The 14,157-nt window shown below is 34.0% G+C and overlaps 4 protein-coding genes across 5 annotated transcripts; 2 read left to right on the top strand and 2 right to left on the bottom strand.

Annotated features, from left to right (window-relative positions):
- Positions 1-32: 32 nt before the first annotated feature.
- On the bottom strand, positions 33-4,339 carry LOC139429265 (uncharacterized). The gene has a single exon (XM_071194858.1). The coding sequence runs from the start codon at positions 4,337-4,339 to the stop codon at positions 3,284-3,286; it is 1,056 nt and encodes a 351-aa protein (XP_071050959.1). The 3' UTR covers positions 33-3,283.
- LOC139429472 (uncharacterized) lies at positions 712-1,953 on the bottom strand. The gene has a single exon (XM_071195238.1). The coding sequence runs from the start codon at positions 1,951-1,953 to the stop codon at positions 712-714; it is 1,242 nt and encodes a 413-aa protein (XP_071051339.1).
- Positions 4,340-8,130: 3,791 nt separating the features above from the next.
- On the top strand, positions 8,131-8,912 carry LOC139429266 (uncharacterized). 2 transcript variants are annotated; one of them, XM_071194860.1, is made up of 6 exons: positions 8,131-8,217; positions 8,273-8,414; positions 8,474-8,539; positions 8,592-8,689; positions 8,755-8,815; positions 8,866-8,912. In XM_071194860.1, exons 1-5 carry the CDS (start codon positions 8,131-8,133, stop codon positions 8,764-8,766), a joined length of 405 nt encoding a protein of 134 aa, XP_071050961.1. In that variant the 3' UTR covers positions 8,767-8,815; positions 8,866-8,912. The 2 variants fall into 2 exon arrangements, with proteins under 2 accessions (XP_071050961.1, XP_071050960.1); XM_071194859.1 differs by having other exon boundaries at positions 8,592-8,880.
- A 7-nt stretch (positions 8,913-8,919) lies between these two features.
- Positions 8,920-10,770, top strand: LOC139429471 (uncharacterized). Its single transcript, XM_071195237.1, has one exon. The coding sequence runs from the start codon at positions 8,920-8,922 to the stop codon at positions 10,768-10,770; it is 1,851 nt and encodes a 616-aa protein (XP_071051338.1).
- The last annotated feature ends 3,387 nt before the right edge of the window (positions 10,771-14,157 follow it).

Below are 14,157 nucleotides of genomic sequence, written 5' to 3'. Positions count from 1 at the left end.
ATATAATTATTATGGATAAAATAAAAAAATAGTTTCCAATAAAAAAGTAATATTTATTTATTTACATAGAATTTACCAATATATACATCTTTAGAACGAACGATTAACAGAATACATCTCTAGAGCGGGTACTACACAAACATTTTTTAAAATTAACACAATATCTAGAGCGAACGATTAACAGCATACATCTCTAGAGCGGGTACTACACAAAAATTTTTTTAAAATAAACACATTGTTTTGAGAACAGATTGCTGGGGCACTAATGTGGAACCAGCACGGAGTGATGGTTAAATTTAATTTATTGGTACTGTCTTCATCAAATTCGACTCCAATATCGGTTATAATACATCTACCAGCGCGCGCTTCCAAAAAATGGGCTTTTTGATTACCCTTAACGTAAATTTGATTATAATTGGATAATAAATCATCAATTATATTTAAACCATCTGATTGTTCCATCCATCCATCGTTGTACGATAATTTATGGTGATTACGCTCTAAATATCTCACCGATCGCTGATCTTGTGTAGATAACCTCTGGTATGGTATGTCAGACTTCAAGTTTAGATGCACCACATAATCACTAGTGAGATCAAGAAGTGTAAACTCTTTTACCATAAAGTCTGAATTAATATGAAAACCTTGAAGGTCTGCGATCGCTCTTTTGAACATCTTGATGTAAACTAGCATGCGGTAAGTAAGCGCACTTTAATTTATAATGATAGATACCTCCCCACTTAAAGGTTTATATGCATACATGGATTCTTGTATCAAGAGACAGTAAGCCTTCGTATCAGGCGGAAAATCCATATCGCTTTGAATTTCAATACGTACTTCACATGAAGTAGATGGCGCTGCTTCTTCATCATTATTTTTTGTAGTATCAACAACAAACAACGATCTCTCTTTAAAGCTTTTGAAATCCATAAGCGGCTGTTTTCGCGAAGATTCCCAAATGTAGGGTTGAAACTCGGTGTACATTTTATATAATTCCACATAATTTTCCTTTGCGAAGTTTAAATTCATAGATTCGAACGGATAACAGTATGAGTTAAGATATACTTTAAGATCAACGATGTTTAAGTGATCGAAGAAAGTGCAGTCGGAAGCGACGTGATCTTTTCTCTTAGTTTGAAACCCAACTATAACGTATTGAGGTCGACCCCTGTTGGACGTTGATGTGACCGACCATATCTCCTTATTACCTTTTCGCATTGATGGTAGCTCGTAAAAGGACCATTTACGAAATGGTACTAGAATATTTGAATTTTTATTTAAACCATCTAAAAGCTTCATTTTTATCGTTGGGCTAGGATAGACATGTTTTGCTAACAATGTAACCGTTTTTATAGCAAACTTTGCACTACTAGGTTTTGCTTTGACGTTTGATGTGGCTTTGTAGCAATTAGAGTCCGTCCGACTTCTAACAAATCTGAATTTAAAACGTCCTCGCATAATGTGATTATAATCTCGGAATAGACCGAATATATGACTAAGTGGTATTTGAAACATGAAATTGTTGTTTGCATCCACCGTTGGTAGATCTCCTTCAGGCGGCCATTTTAAACCAGCGATTTCTAAAGTTTTACACTCCACATCGTTTAATTGGAGTAGAGTTCGAATGAGTGATGTTAAACCTGGCTCTCGAACCCGCTCAATTTCCGTTCCATTATGCTCAAATGCGATGTATTCAAATAGAAAAGTTGGTAGGTTATGTGTTAATTGAATAACATCATTAGCAGGATCACCTAAAGTTTTTGTAAAATTACCTTCGATGCGTAGATAGCTTTCAAAAAATGAAAATAGGACGTCTTCTTGGTTCAACTCGATGATAAATACATCATTGTTTTCAAAAGAATTTGTAGATGGATGATAGCTATGCACTTCCTCTCTAGCTATGGAATTATCCGTGATAGGTTCGCGGTATATATTTAATTTTTTTGTTGACATGATAACCCAGTTTCTCGAGGAAACGTCGGTTGTCCGCTCGCAATGATGTCTTTTTGTATACTGCTCTAGAACCCTTCTTTCCAATCGAGTTATAACGTTTTTTTGTAGTCGAAGGATGTTGATGTCGTTGAGGATCGCTGCTGCTGCCTTCCGTCAAAAATATTAATCCCATTATATTGTACGTTTCAATTCTAACCTAACAACTATTTCTTCACCTCGAAAATTAACCAAATTACCACGCTGATCGAGCAATCTAATTGTGATGTTCGATATCGCGTTGTCTGAATTGATTGGTAAATAGATGGGGTTCCTAGGTTCAATATTTATACTGAAACCAGGATCCACCGTTGGAGCAAATTCGTATAAAGTATGTGATAGCTTGCTGTTGTAGTATGACCCAGAAATTATATTACACTCCACTCTAATGGTTGTTACGCGAATTATGTTGACTGGGAGATCGGAGTAGTGTTTTATACCTGCAGGTAGAGTTCTACCCTCGGAAAACCCCAATACCGAAGCTAACGTATTAGGCTTAGAAAAATCAACCCCAAAATAATCGCTCTTTAATTCGCACTTTAAGGTATTATTATTAGCTTTGAGGGTGAAATACTTATTAGGATCGTCAACGGTATCATCTAAACCAACAATTCGTAGAATCTCTTTTTGTAAATATTTCTCGATATCAGTAATTTCGTAAGAACCTGTAGGAATTGTGATAACATTTATTGCTGGTCCCACGTCTATAATCGCTTGTCGAGCGGAATTTATCGCGTTTTCTTCAGTAAAATAAAATATATTGTTAACTCCTTCTTCAATATTAGGTATACTATTGTAGGTGTGGAATCCAATAAGCCCCAAAGAGTAGTTTAATTTAGGATTCAAATCTATTAGTGGATAATAATCTTCAGAAATTTCGCTTTTTCTACCAACCAGTGTGAACGTTTGAGACATTTTTAATCAAATGATGAGTTTTCGGTGTTTAACAGGAAATTTATACATAAATGTCCACAGTTAAAGGGGTTCTCTTTTTGAAAATTTTCATGATTGTACACAATTCGACAATTTTTCAAATAATTCAGTAGTTCAAAGGGAGGTTTAAGATCGCCATAGCTGTCGAAGTACAACGCTTGATTACCATTCTTTTTATAGGCTACCCAATGGGTTCCGCGACCGTTTCGATCATCTAAATTTATAACTGCTGATTCCTTATATTTAGGACCGCTCTTAGGTAATTCATTCCGCATAAATACACCGCGAAAATTTGAAATTTTTAGAGCTTTAACGAATTGAATTATATCAAGATTTGTTAGAGGTCTGTTGGGTAGCCTATCTACAAGTTTTTTTGTTTCTTTTTTTTACTTAAATATAAACCCAATCCTTTTTTATATTTCTTGATGTAGAGACCATTACCCGATTTACCTATTGCGATAGCTTCCATCTGTTTATTATGCCGTTCAGCCTCTTCTAATTTCTCTTTAGCCTCCTGCCCACTCTTTATAGCCCGATACACTCCTGCCGTACCACCGGATAATGCTCCGAGGGCTGAAAGCCCAGCAAATATGGCAGGTAAAATTGGAAGAATACCTCCCCTTTTAATCGGTAACGGTATTGCTCGAGGGATTTTTATTTTTTTCCTACCACCAACAGTTTTCACGGCTATACGAGCGCTCTTTAGCGCTAATTGAGCTGCTTCCCGTAAATTATCAGTAGATTTTGGTAGATCTTTAACTATGCGGTTTACAAGCGTGCGTTTAAATGCTAGCGGTTTATTAGATTTATATTTTAAAGCTCCTCCTTTTTCTACTCCTCGAATTATATTTTCTTTTTCACATCGTTTTTTTTTCTTCGAAATTTTTCTTTTTAAGACGCCCGTTGACGGCGGTTTTGGTTTAGTTTGACGACGACTCCGCCTTTTATGGCCGAGGCCTAATTTTCGTTTTGCTTTCATAACGTTTGTAACCATCCAAGCTGATGCCTTTTCACCAAACGTTGAGTCTTTAGCCTTAACTCTTTCCCAAGCGTTTTCCTCCAAACGCTTATCGGCTTCGTGACGTCGATCTAAAGTATTACTATTAGAATACGCTATATCGTGTTCTCTACAAGCACGATCTAGCGGGTTAATACCAGTATCCCCACGTGCTAGACGCTTCTTTAATTTTGTGCCCGGTCCACAAAATTGATAGCCTGGAACGTGTAACTCGATTGGTAGTTTGTTGATAAGCGTATTAAAACCACCTCCTCCTCCTAACGTTGTAGGTGATGATATGATGCTGTTATCACGTATGAACATCACATTGAAATGGTGGTATTTTAAAGTTTCCAACAAATATATAGTTGATGTGGGGTGTGTTTCATATTTAGTAGCATAATGCGCATTGTAAAGCATCCATCGCTGTCTATGTCATCCATCGATCTAGATCGGCTGGTGATGACTCAATCTACATCCGATCGACGTCAACGTCATGGTGAGCTCATGCCGAATAGTTTGCGGGCGATAGTATGCGGTCCAAGCGGATGTGGGAAAACAAATTTAATGCTAAATCTTATTTTCGATATAAATGGTTTAAAATTTGAAAACATTTACATCTATTCTAAATCACTACATCAACCGAAATATGAATTGTTAGAAAAGGTTTTAAAACGGCTACCAGATGTGGGGCTTTATCGCTTTGCAGATAATGAATCAGTTGTCGATCCAGCTGAAGCTAAAGAGAACTCAATCTTTATATTTGATGACGTAGCGTGTGATAAACAAGACAGGATTCGAGCGTTTTTTTGTATGGGTAGACATAAAAACATTGATTCATTTTATCTTACACAAACTTATACGAGAATACCTAAACATTTAATTAGGGATAACGCTAATGTTTTAATGTTATTCAAACAGGATGAGCTTAATTTGAAACATGTATATGATGAACACGTTAACACCGATATGAAATTTGATGTTTTCAAAGAGGTTTGCATTCGGTGTTGGAATGATGGTGGGCCGTACACACCGATGATTATTATGAAGGATTTTGAAATTAAAAATGGTAGATACCGTATGGGAATGGATAAATTTCTCCACCTAGACTAAATTTAATTATTCATACATAGGTTTTCACAATGTAAACATGTCACCATCACATAATCGATCTAATAATAAGGATGTTATGAAATCAATGCGTGAAAGAGATAAAGCTATAATTAGTATAACGAATAATATTAAGAAAAAGTATCTGGCTCTTAAACTCAGTCGTGATAGAGATGATAAACTCATCGCTAAACTTCATCAACCGTTGCTTGAACCGCTGAAGGACATCACTAATAAATTAAACGATGGAAATAAAGCTACACATTTCCATCACCACTACCCACCACCACCACCGATAGGGTTAAAACCTGATGATGAGGGAATCGAAGAATTTAAAACCCCCACCTTGTCCGGAGTTAGTGTGAAAAAAAGGAAATTACTACTAACACCTGAATCGAAAGTAAAGTCTGATGAGACCTCAATTGAAAATTTACCGCTCCAAATTCAGCAATATTATCTTAAAAGGGGGATTATTGATGATAGGATGGGTATACGGCGCTCCTCTGGCGATAACGGATGGAAGATTGGATCGAAGGCAGTTCAATTTAAGCCATCCCATATTATCATAGGTGGTGAAAAACAATTTCAAGCTACCCCCGGTCTATATGAGCTCATACAATTAAAGGAACCTAAACACTACACAGATGATGATTTAAAACAATATAAAGCGATTTTACAATATACCAGCGCGCATAGACATAATTATGAGTATGATGGTTATATTACGGGAAATAGATCATCCAAGTATGTTAAAATAATTAAACCCCTATTTAACGTGGGGGATGGAGAGGGGCGAGGAATTTCGGATAAATTTCTAGAAGTTAACAGTAAATCCATTCAGTATAAATACTGGGATGATGTTAATGAATTGGTAGATCGTTTGAGATTGTTGCATGCATCACAAGTGGCTGGTAATAATTCACATATCAATGAAATTACTTCAATTATAGAGGAATTGAAAGAAAGCAACATTATTTCCTAATGCACTCAGCCGTTGTTAGTATTGATAAATTTGGTCGCACTTCATGGAGTAAATCAGATGGTGGCGATGAAGGTGGTAGATTTGCATTTCAACGAAACATCGGATTCTCTTTGACCGCCGATGGTGATTATGATGTTCAGGGTCGAAAATTATCAAACGTTAAGCAACCTGAAGCCGCTGATGATTGTGCTATAAAACAAAACGTGGATGAAATGGATAAAGAATGGGGTGTTAAGTTTTTAGAAACAACAAAATTATTTATTGATACTAAAAATGAATTTACTAAACACTGTAAAGATTTAGAAGATAATCTCATAATGTATGTTAGAAAACAAATAACGGATATAGAGAATAAAACAGAGCATAAAATAGACTATACTAATAGGAAACTTAAACAATATGCGGATGAAACTTGTAAGAATAAAATCTTAAAGGAAGTTGCTGATAAAATAATTGATACTAATAAGAAACTTAAACAATATGTAGATGAAACTTATATGAAATATAAGGATGAAATCTTGAAGGAAATTGATAAAGCTAAAGCGGAAATTACTTTAGATCATCGCTCAAACTTCGTTAATTTGAAAAATCTCACCGAAACCTCTATAAATAACTGTGCAAACGAAATCATAAACATTAAAAAGCAAATTACTGATCATAAAACATACATTGATAAGTCATCTGCGACGATAAACAATCTTAGCGCTGAAATTCCAAACCTTAAAACTAAAATTGATGAAAATAAGGTGGAGGTAGATAAGGAATTCATATATTTCAACGGTACTTTGTTTGATATTGTAAACTCAGTTAAAACATCCAACGAGAATATTCGAAATAGCATTACGGATGTTCAGAAGCGAATTGATTCCCTAGATGCGGATCTAAAATCACGTATTGATAAACTGGATAGTAGAATCCCTTGAATTGAAGAAGAATAATACCATCAATGGCTAAAGTATCCAAAGCAAAGGAGACCATAGTTGAAGAACTACATCGTCCGACTAGACGTATATTTCCTCGACGAAGAACTATACTAAAGGGGATCGATGATCTATGGCAAGCTGATCTTATTGAAATGATTGAGTTCGCTAAAGTTAATTCCGGAAATAAATACATTCTAGTTGTTATCGATTGTTTTTCAAAATACCTATGGACTCGACCGCTAAAAACCAAATCAGCCACGGATGTTACTCACGCGTTACGCACAATCTTATCTGAAAACGGACATCGCACGCCTCGCAACCTACAAACGGACAACGGTAAAGAATTCTACAATAATCAATTTAAAAAATTGATGGAAGAATTTAACATTAACCATTATTCTACGTTCAGCGTTATGAAAGCTTCGATGGCTGAACGTGTTATTAGAACTATAAAACAAAAATTGTATAAATTGTTTAGTCTTTACGGAAATCATATATGGCTGCAAACTTTAAAAGATGTAACATTAAAATACAACAACACAAAACATAGTACCACAAGGTTAGCACCAGCTCAAATTAATTCGAAATCCGTTGAAAACGAACTACTTAAAACGGTGTACAACCACATTAAGATTGCCGGTAAAGGAAAATTTAAAATTGGCGACGTCGTTCGAATTAGTAAATATAAACATGTTTTCGATAAAGGCTACTTACCCAACTGGACTACTGAATTATTTAAAATTGTTAAAGTGCAAATTACAAATCCTGTAACCTATATATTGGAAGATATCAACGGGCAGCCGATTAAAGGCGCGTTTTATGAATTTGAACTTCAAAAATCTAGACAATCGGATGCATATCTTGTTGAGAAAGTGTTAAAACGTAAAAAGAATATGCTATATGTAAAATGGCTAGGTTTTGATTCAACACATAATAGTTGGATATCTAAAGATAATATTGTTTAATTTTTAAGTTTTATAAATTATAATTTTTTAAAAAATCTACAAGGACAATTTTATTTTATAAACAAATTGATATTAACAACCATAGAAACCGAGTTTTCCGGAGATAATTAAAATGATTCATATTCAAACCAAATCTTCCTGTTTTCGTTAATTTTTTTAGATATCATCTCTCGGTATAAATAGCGTGTCTTATGTTTTTACAGTTAGTTTAAAGAAGGTTTTTAGTGCAATATGAACAATAACAATAACAACGCAAATGAATATGCGGCAATCCCCTGGGATCTAATCCGGGGGATTTGTGAATTACATCATCCAAATGTAAGTTATACCTATACTAGAATTAATTTTTCAATATGTAATATTAATTTTTTAGCCCATTATGATTGTAACAACTAATGGCGGTTTGGAGGACTCGCTCGTGCAGGGGGGGCGCATAGTTTATAGCTATGTGACCCCCACAGATTTTTTAATAATTTCTGAGAGCGAGGTCGTGCCATCTCATTTTTTTATACTCTGTAAGTATTTTTTCTTTTTACTTTAATTTTGTATTAATTTTTTATACTTTTATTTATAGTCGGAGGAGTAATTTTACCACCGCCACCGCTTATCCCATTAGATATGGTCGATTTAACCGGTGAAGGTAATGATGACTTAGTTGGTTTTTTACTTTTTAATTAATTTTATTTTTACAGAGGAATTGATCGATCTAACGACGGGTGCCGGTGGTGGTGTAGGCGCTGTTAATTCTGTGGTAATAGAAATAGACATTACCACAGATAACGATTCAGCGGTAATTGATATATTTTTATTTTATATTCAGTTGGCTTTTATACTTTTATTTCATTTTATTTATAGCCGGAAGAGTAATTTTTGCTGCCGCTTATCCCATTAGATATGGTTGACGTAACCACTAAAGGTGATGATGACTTAGTTTTTTACTTTTTAATTAATTTTATTTTTTTATAGAGGAAGTAATCAAACGCTGTTAATTCTGCGGAATTTCTGGATTCGTTTAGATTTATGGCATCTTCATTAGATTCTTTAGTCAGCACTCTCGATAATTGTGATTTTAAAAATGTGCGTAAATTTTTCCCACACAACAATCAATTTAAATTATTAACTAAAAAAGGAATATTTCCATATAATTACATGAACTCTTTTGATAAACTTAATGATACAGTTCTACCCTGTAAAGATGCGTTTTTCAATAAACTCACTTTAGAAGCTATAACCGATGAACAATATTTACACGCGCAAACTGTGTGGGAAACATTTATGTGTCAAACTCTAAAAGACTATTCGGATCTATATCTAAAGTCGGATGTTCTTTTACTTGCTGATGTTTTCGAAAAATTTCGGCAAGTTTGTTTTAGAACATACGGTTTGGATCCTGCGAATTATTATACCGCTCCTAGTCTTTCGTGGGATTCAATGTTGAAATTTACAAAAATTAAATTGGAATTACTAACGGATATAGATCAAGTTCACTTTATTAAAAAAGGTATTCGTGGTGGTATTTCTCAATGTTCATTACGTCATGCCAGAGCTAATAATAAATTTATGGAACATTTTGATACTAATTTACCCTCAAATTTTTTAATGTATTGGGATGCCAACAATTTGTATGGGTGGGCGATGTCGCAACCTATGCCTGTTGGTGAGTTCACGTGGTTAAATGAAAACCAAATTCGAAATTTCAATTTTAATGATGTATCCGATTGCTCTGATTTTGGCTATATTTTAGATGTGGATGTTGAATACCCTAAAAATTTACACGATCTACATAACGATCTACCTTTTCTACCTGAAAACATAATCCCACCTAATGGTAAATGTGAAAGTGATAGACGTTTAATCCCGAATTTATTAAGCAAGAAAAATTATATTATACATTATAGAAACTTAAAGCAAGCTGTCGCTCATGGCCTTAAAGTTAGTAGTGTGAATAGAGTTTTATCGTTTAAGCAGTCGGCTTGGTTAAAGTCTTACATTAACAAAAATACAGAATTACGTCAGATGGCAAACAATTCATTTGAGAAAGATTTTTTTAAATTGATGAATAATTCTGTATTCGGGAAAACAATGGAGAACGTTGATAAGCGAGTTGATGTAAAATTAGTCACTAGCTGGGATGATGTTCATACAGGTGGTCGTGGTCGACCACGACTTGGAGCGCGTAGTTTAATTTCAAAGTTAAATTTTAAAAGTATAAAAATTTTCACTAAAACGTTTTCAGCTATTGAGATGGAGCGGCTTCACGTAATTTACGATAAACCTCTATACATAGGTTTTACCGTTTTAGAGCTATCAAAATTATTAATGTATGATTTCTACTACGCTTATTTAAAGCCGAAATATGGTGAAGATATTCGGTTATGCTATATGGATACAGATAGCTTCACCGTTCAAATTTATACAGATGACATTTATAATGAGGTTAAATTGAATTTAGATAAATTTGACACATCGAATTATAGTCCAGATAACCAGTTTAACATCCCGCTCCAAAATAAAGCTGTTTTAGGACTCATGAAAGATGAGAATTGTGGTAATATATTGCTGGAATTCGTTGGTTTAAGGTCAAAGGTGTATGCGAATCGTGTTTCAGGTGAACGTATTACAAAAAAATCGAAAGGGGTTAGAAAGGCTATTGTTAAACGTAAAATCACTTTTGAAAATTATTTAGATTGTTTGAGTACGAAATCGGTTTTATTTAAAAAACAGCTCATCTTCAGAAGTTTCAATCATGACATTTTTACCGTTTTACAGAATAAATTGGTCCTATCACCTTATGACTCTAAGCGATGGATTGATTCTGATTATATTAATACATTAGCTTGGGGTCACCACAATATTATTAATAATAGATAAGTATTTATTTATGTAATCTATATAACTTTATGATACATACATGTTATCTATATTGCTTTGCGGTTTTTATAGCGATAAAATATGTATAAAATCTCGCAACGTTATTTTCATAATTTTAGTTTAAGTTTTAATTCAAATCTAACCAGTCGTCGCCGCGTTCGCATACATACACCACAACTATGAACTCGACAATATTTTACACTATACTACATGGAGTTTTATTAATTAAATTTCCTACTGAAGTTAAAAACGTATCAATTTCTTTCATTAGTGATTATACCAGTAAACCTGCTAGTGATAATGATTTAAAATGGTTGAAAATGATGAAGCCGAACACTACCACCGTTGATTATGATGACTATGGGGATGATAGCGTTTTTCAAATTGTTCCCCCCAATACCACATTCAGTGAGATTATTACTTTTAAGTTGCGGTACACGTTAGAAAATAATAATGTGATTAATGGAAATTGGACATCGATCTTATACAATACCAATACTATTTCATTGTGTTATATTAATAGGATACTTCTTATAGCCGCCTCAGTAATTATATTTATTACCATTAGTTATAGTTGTATATTTTTTCCACTTGTCGTACGCCAAAGTTGTATGATTTTCTCAACAATGATTTTAGATTGTATTAAATAAAATTGTTTAACTGTTATTTACTTAATTCGTTTTAATTTAACCCATCAACACCACCCCACCGCTAGGTGCCTGCATGCACTCGCGGGCCGGAAGGTGCTTCACCCCCACCACAACAGAAACCTACATTACTCACACCGCCGACACTCTCCAACAGATGGCCTTCACCCCCACCACAACAGAAACCTACATTACCCACACCGCCGACACTCTCCAAAAGATAGGCTTCACCCCCACCACAACAGAAACCTACATTACCCACACCGCCGACACTCTCCAACAGATGGCGCACTCCATGACGTCATACATTACGTCACACACTTATCTCTGACGTCACACGTGACGTGGGAGCCATTTCCGCTCCAGAACCGGCATTACTATACTACTTACGTGTAGTGTGTTTGCTACAATAATGCGATGGGATTGCTGGGAGTTTATTAATAAATGATATTACTATATTGACATTATCTATGGGGGTTTTATTTTTTGGGAAATGTTTTCCACGCTTATCAACTTTTGAAGTTTTTATATCACTTCTGTTAGCTTCAGTGTAACGAAGTAATTCTAATACAAAAACAATACACGTTCGCCCTTTTGCCATATAGGAGTACTGAATATTCGTCCAGAGTAAATTTAGTTTTTTTGCTACTAATTCCTTATTGTGATCCTAATATGTTCGGCCTTTTGCCAAAATGACCGTAGAATTCGTATATACAGGGTGTATCTGAATGACTGCAACAAACTTCAAGAGGTGATTCTTTAGTGAATTTTAAGGGTACTTTGATATATGAACCATGGGCGACTTCGGCTCCCCTAAGGAGCTAAGTTTAATTTTTTTTTCTCAAAAATCATAAACGCTAGGAAAATGAAATTTGGGGAATATGTTTAACTCATAATAGGGCACGTTTTGACCCTATTTGTACTTTCAACCTACCCTTCTAAACTACTAAACGTAACCACCCCTTTTGCATTTTTGCGAAAATTTTTTTTATGCAGATGATAAATACATTAGAAAAATTTTACATAGATAGATGAAAGTATTCTAAAACTTTTTTGTCTCTCTGAAATTTTTCCAAAAACGACTAATTTTTGAGAAAAAAAATAGTAAAGCAAACACTGCTCGTTAAACAACGGGGTTGTCGATCAAAAGTTGGAATGAATTTTAAATGAAAAAATCTTAGTAGGCTTTGCAATCTTTGTCAGAAATATTTTTGACGTTTAAATGTCAGTTTTTCTTACTATTATTATTGTTTTTCAAATTAATTTTTGAATAAAGTTCTATCACAATTACACTCGTTCACTCGACGATTCAAAATTTTAAATAAAACAATAATAAAGCAAGAAAACCACTGATATTTAAACGTCAAAAATATTTCTGAGAAAGATTACAAAGCCTACTAAGATTTTTTCATTTAAAATTCATTCCAACTTTCGATTAACAACCCTACAGCTTAACAGTTAGTGTTTGCTTAATTATTTTTTTTCTCAGAAAGTATTAAATTTTCGAAGAACATCAGAGAGATAAAAAAGTTTTAGAATAGTTTTATCTATCTAACTGAAATTTTTCCAATGTATTTATCACCTTCATAAAAAAAATCTAGGCATAAATTGAACGGGTGTGGTTACGTTTAGTGGTTTAGAAGGGTAGGTTGAAAGAACAAATAGGGTCAAAACGTGCCCTATTATGAGTTAAAGATATTCCCGAAATTTCATTTTCCTAGCGTTTATGGTTTATGAGAAAAAAAAATTAAACCAAAATTTTCCGCCATTTTTGGAGGGGTGTAGCTCCTTAGGGTACCCGAAGTCGCCCATGGTTCATATATCAAAGTACCCTTAAAATTCACTAAAGAATCACCCCTTGAAGTTTGTTGCAGTCATTCAGATACACCTGTATAATCTGGTACATAAAAGTCAAAATCGCAAATTTGGCGCGTTCCCCCTTTTGGAAAAATACCATCGACATTACCTCCTAATTTGAAATTGTTATGTGATGACAAACAATATCATCCTTCGCACTAAGGACAAAATATGTGGAAACAAACTGTTGTGTAGTAGCGTTATTGTATTATTACTTTAATGCATTAATTAATTATTAATTCTAGTATAATGAACTCTTGTTTTTCTTTCATTTTTCTTAGAAATATGCCTCGCGATCCGAACTATTTTCTTTGTTCTTAAGAAATAAATGCAGATATCGCATTTACAATCACGTACGATGTTTCGATCCTAGATCGTGTGTTCCATTTCAGCAATTTGGTATCCTCTTTTTCATTGGTCAGTTGTGACATACAATTTCATTTTCTATTGGTCATATACGTCTTCGAAACATCGTACCACTATTGTCTATAAATAGGGAAAGATCGCGAGGAGAGATCACTTTTTATTTAACCTCTTTAATTCATACTTGTTCGACGTTTATTATTCTTAAGTTACCAAACAGGTAAACATATTGTCTAGTTATTAACATAAACAAAAGTTAGTTAAGGAGTTTTGAGTTTTTATCAACCCTTTCGAACTCACAACAAAACTGTATTTCATTAACTAAAGAGATTGGTCGGCTCATTGACATCCCGTTTAGAAGCATGTTAAAATAGTAACGGGTTATACACCCACTATTAAATTTAATAATATGTATTATATTCATCATTAAGTAGGTGTCATTTTTATTATTAAACTGTTTTTATTATTTGATAAAATTTTTTTACTTTTTCCACAACCGGAGAGGGACAAATTATTTGAA

This window comes from Onthophagus taurus, chromosome 3, assembly GCF_036711975.1.
Source record: "Onthophagus taurus isolate NC chromosome 3, IU_Otau_3.0, whole genome shotgun sequence".
NCBI lineage: Eukaryota > Metazoa > Arthropoda > Insecta > Coleoptera > Scarabaeidae > Onthophagus > Onthophagus taurus.
This window is presented reverse-complemented; position numbering and strand designations above follow the sequence as displayed.

Excerpts from the sequence above, each read along its gene's own strand:
- LOC139429471 (XM_071195237.1), top strand. The coding sequence starts at position 8,920 with ATGGCATCTTCATTAGATTCTTTAGTCAGCACTCTCGATAATTGTGAT.
- LOC139429266 (XM_071194859.1), top strand. The coding sequence starts at position 8,131 with ATGAACAATAACAATAACAACGCAAATGAATATGCGGCAATCCCCTGG. Across the intron at positions 8,415-8,473 it reads ATCTCATTTTTTTATACTCT|TCGGAGGAGTAATTTTACCA; the intron begins GTAAGTATTTTT and ends TTTTATTTATAG. Across the intron at positions 8,540-8,591 it reads GGTCGATTTAACCGGTGAAG|AGGAATTGATCGATCTAACG; the intron begins GTAATGATGACT and ends TTATTTTTACAG.
- LOC139429472 (XM_071195238.1), bottom strand. The coding sequence starts at position 1,953 with ATGTCAACAAAAAAATTAAATATATACCGCGAACCTATCACGGATAAT.
- LOC139429265 (XM_071194858.1), bottom strand. The coding sequence starts at position 4,339 with ATGCTTTACAATGCGCATTATGCTACTAAATATGAAACACACCCCACA.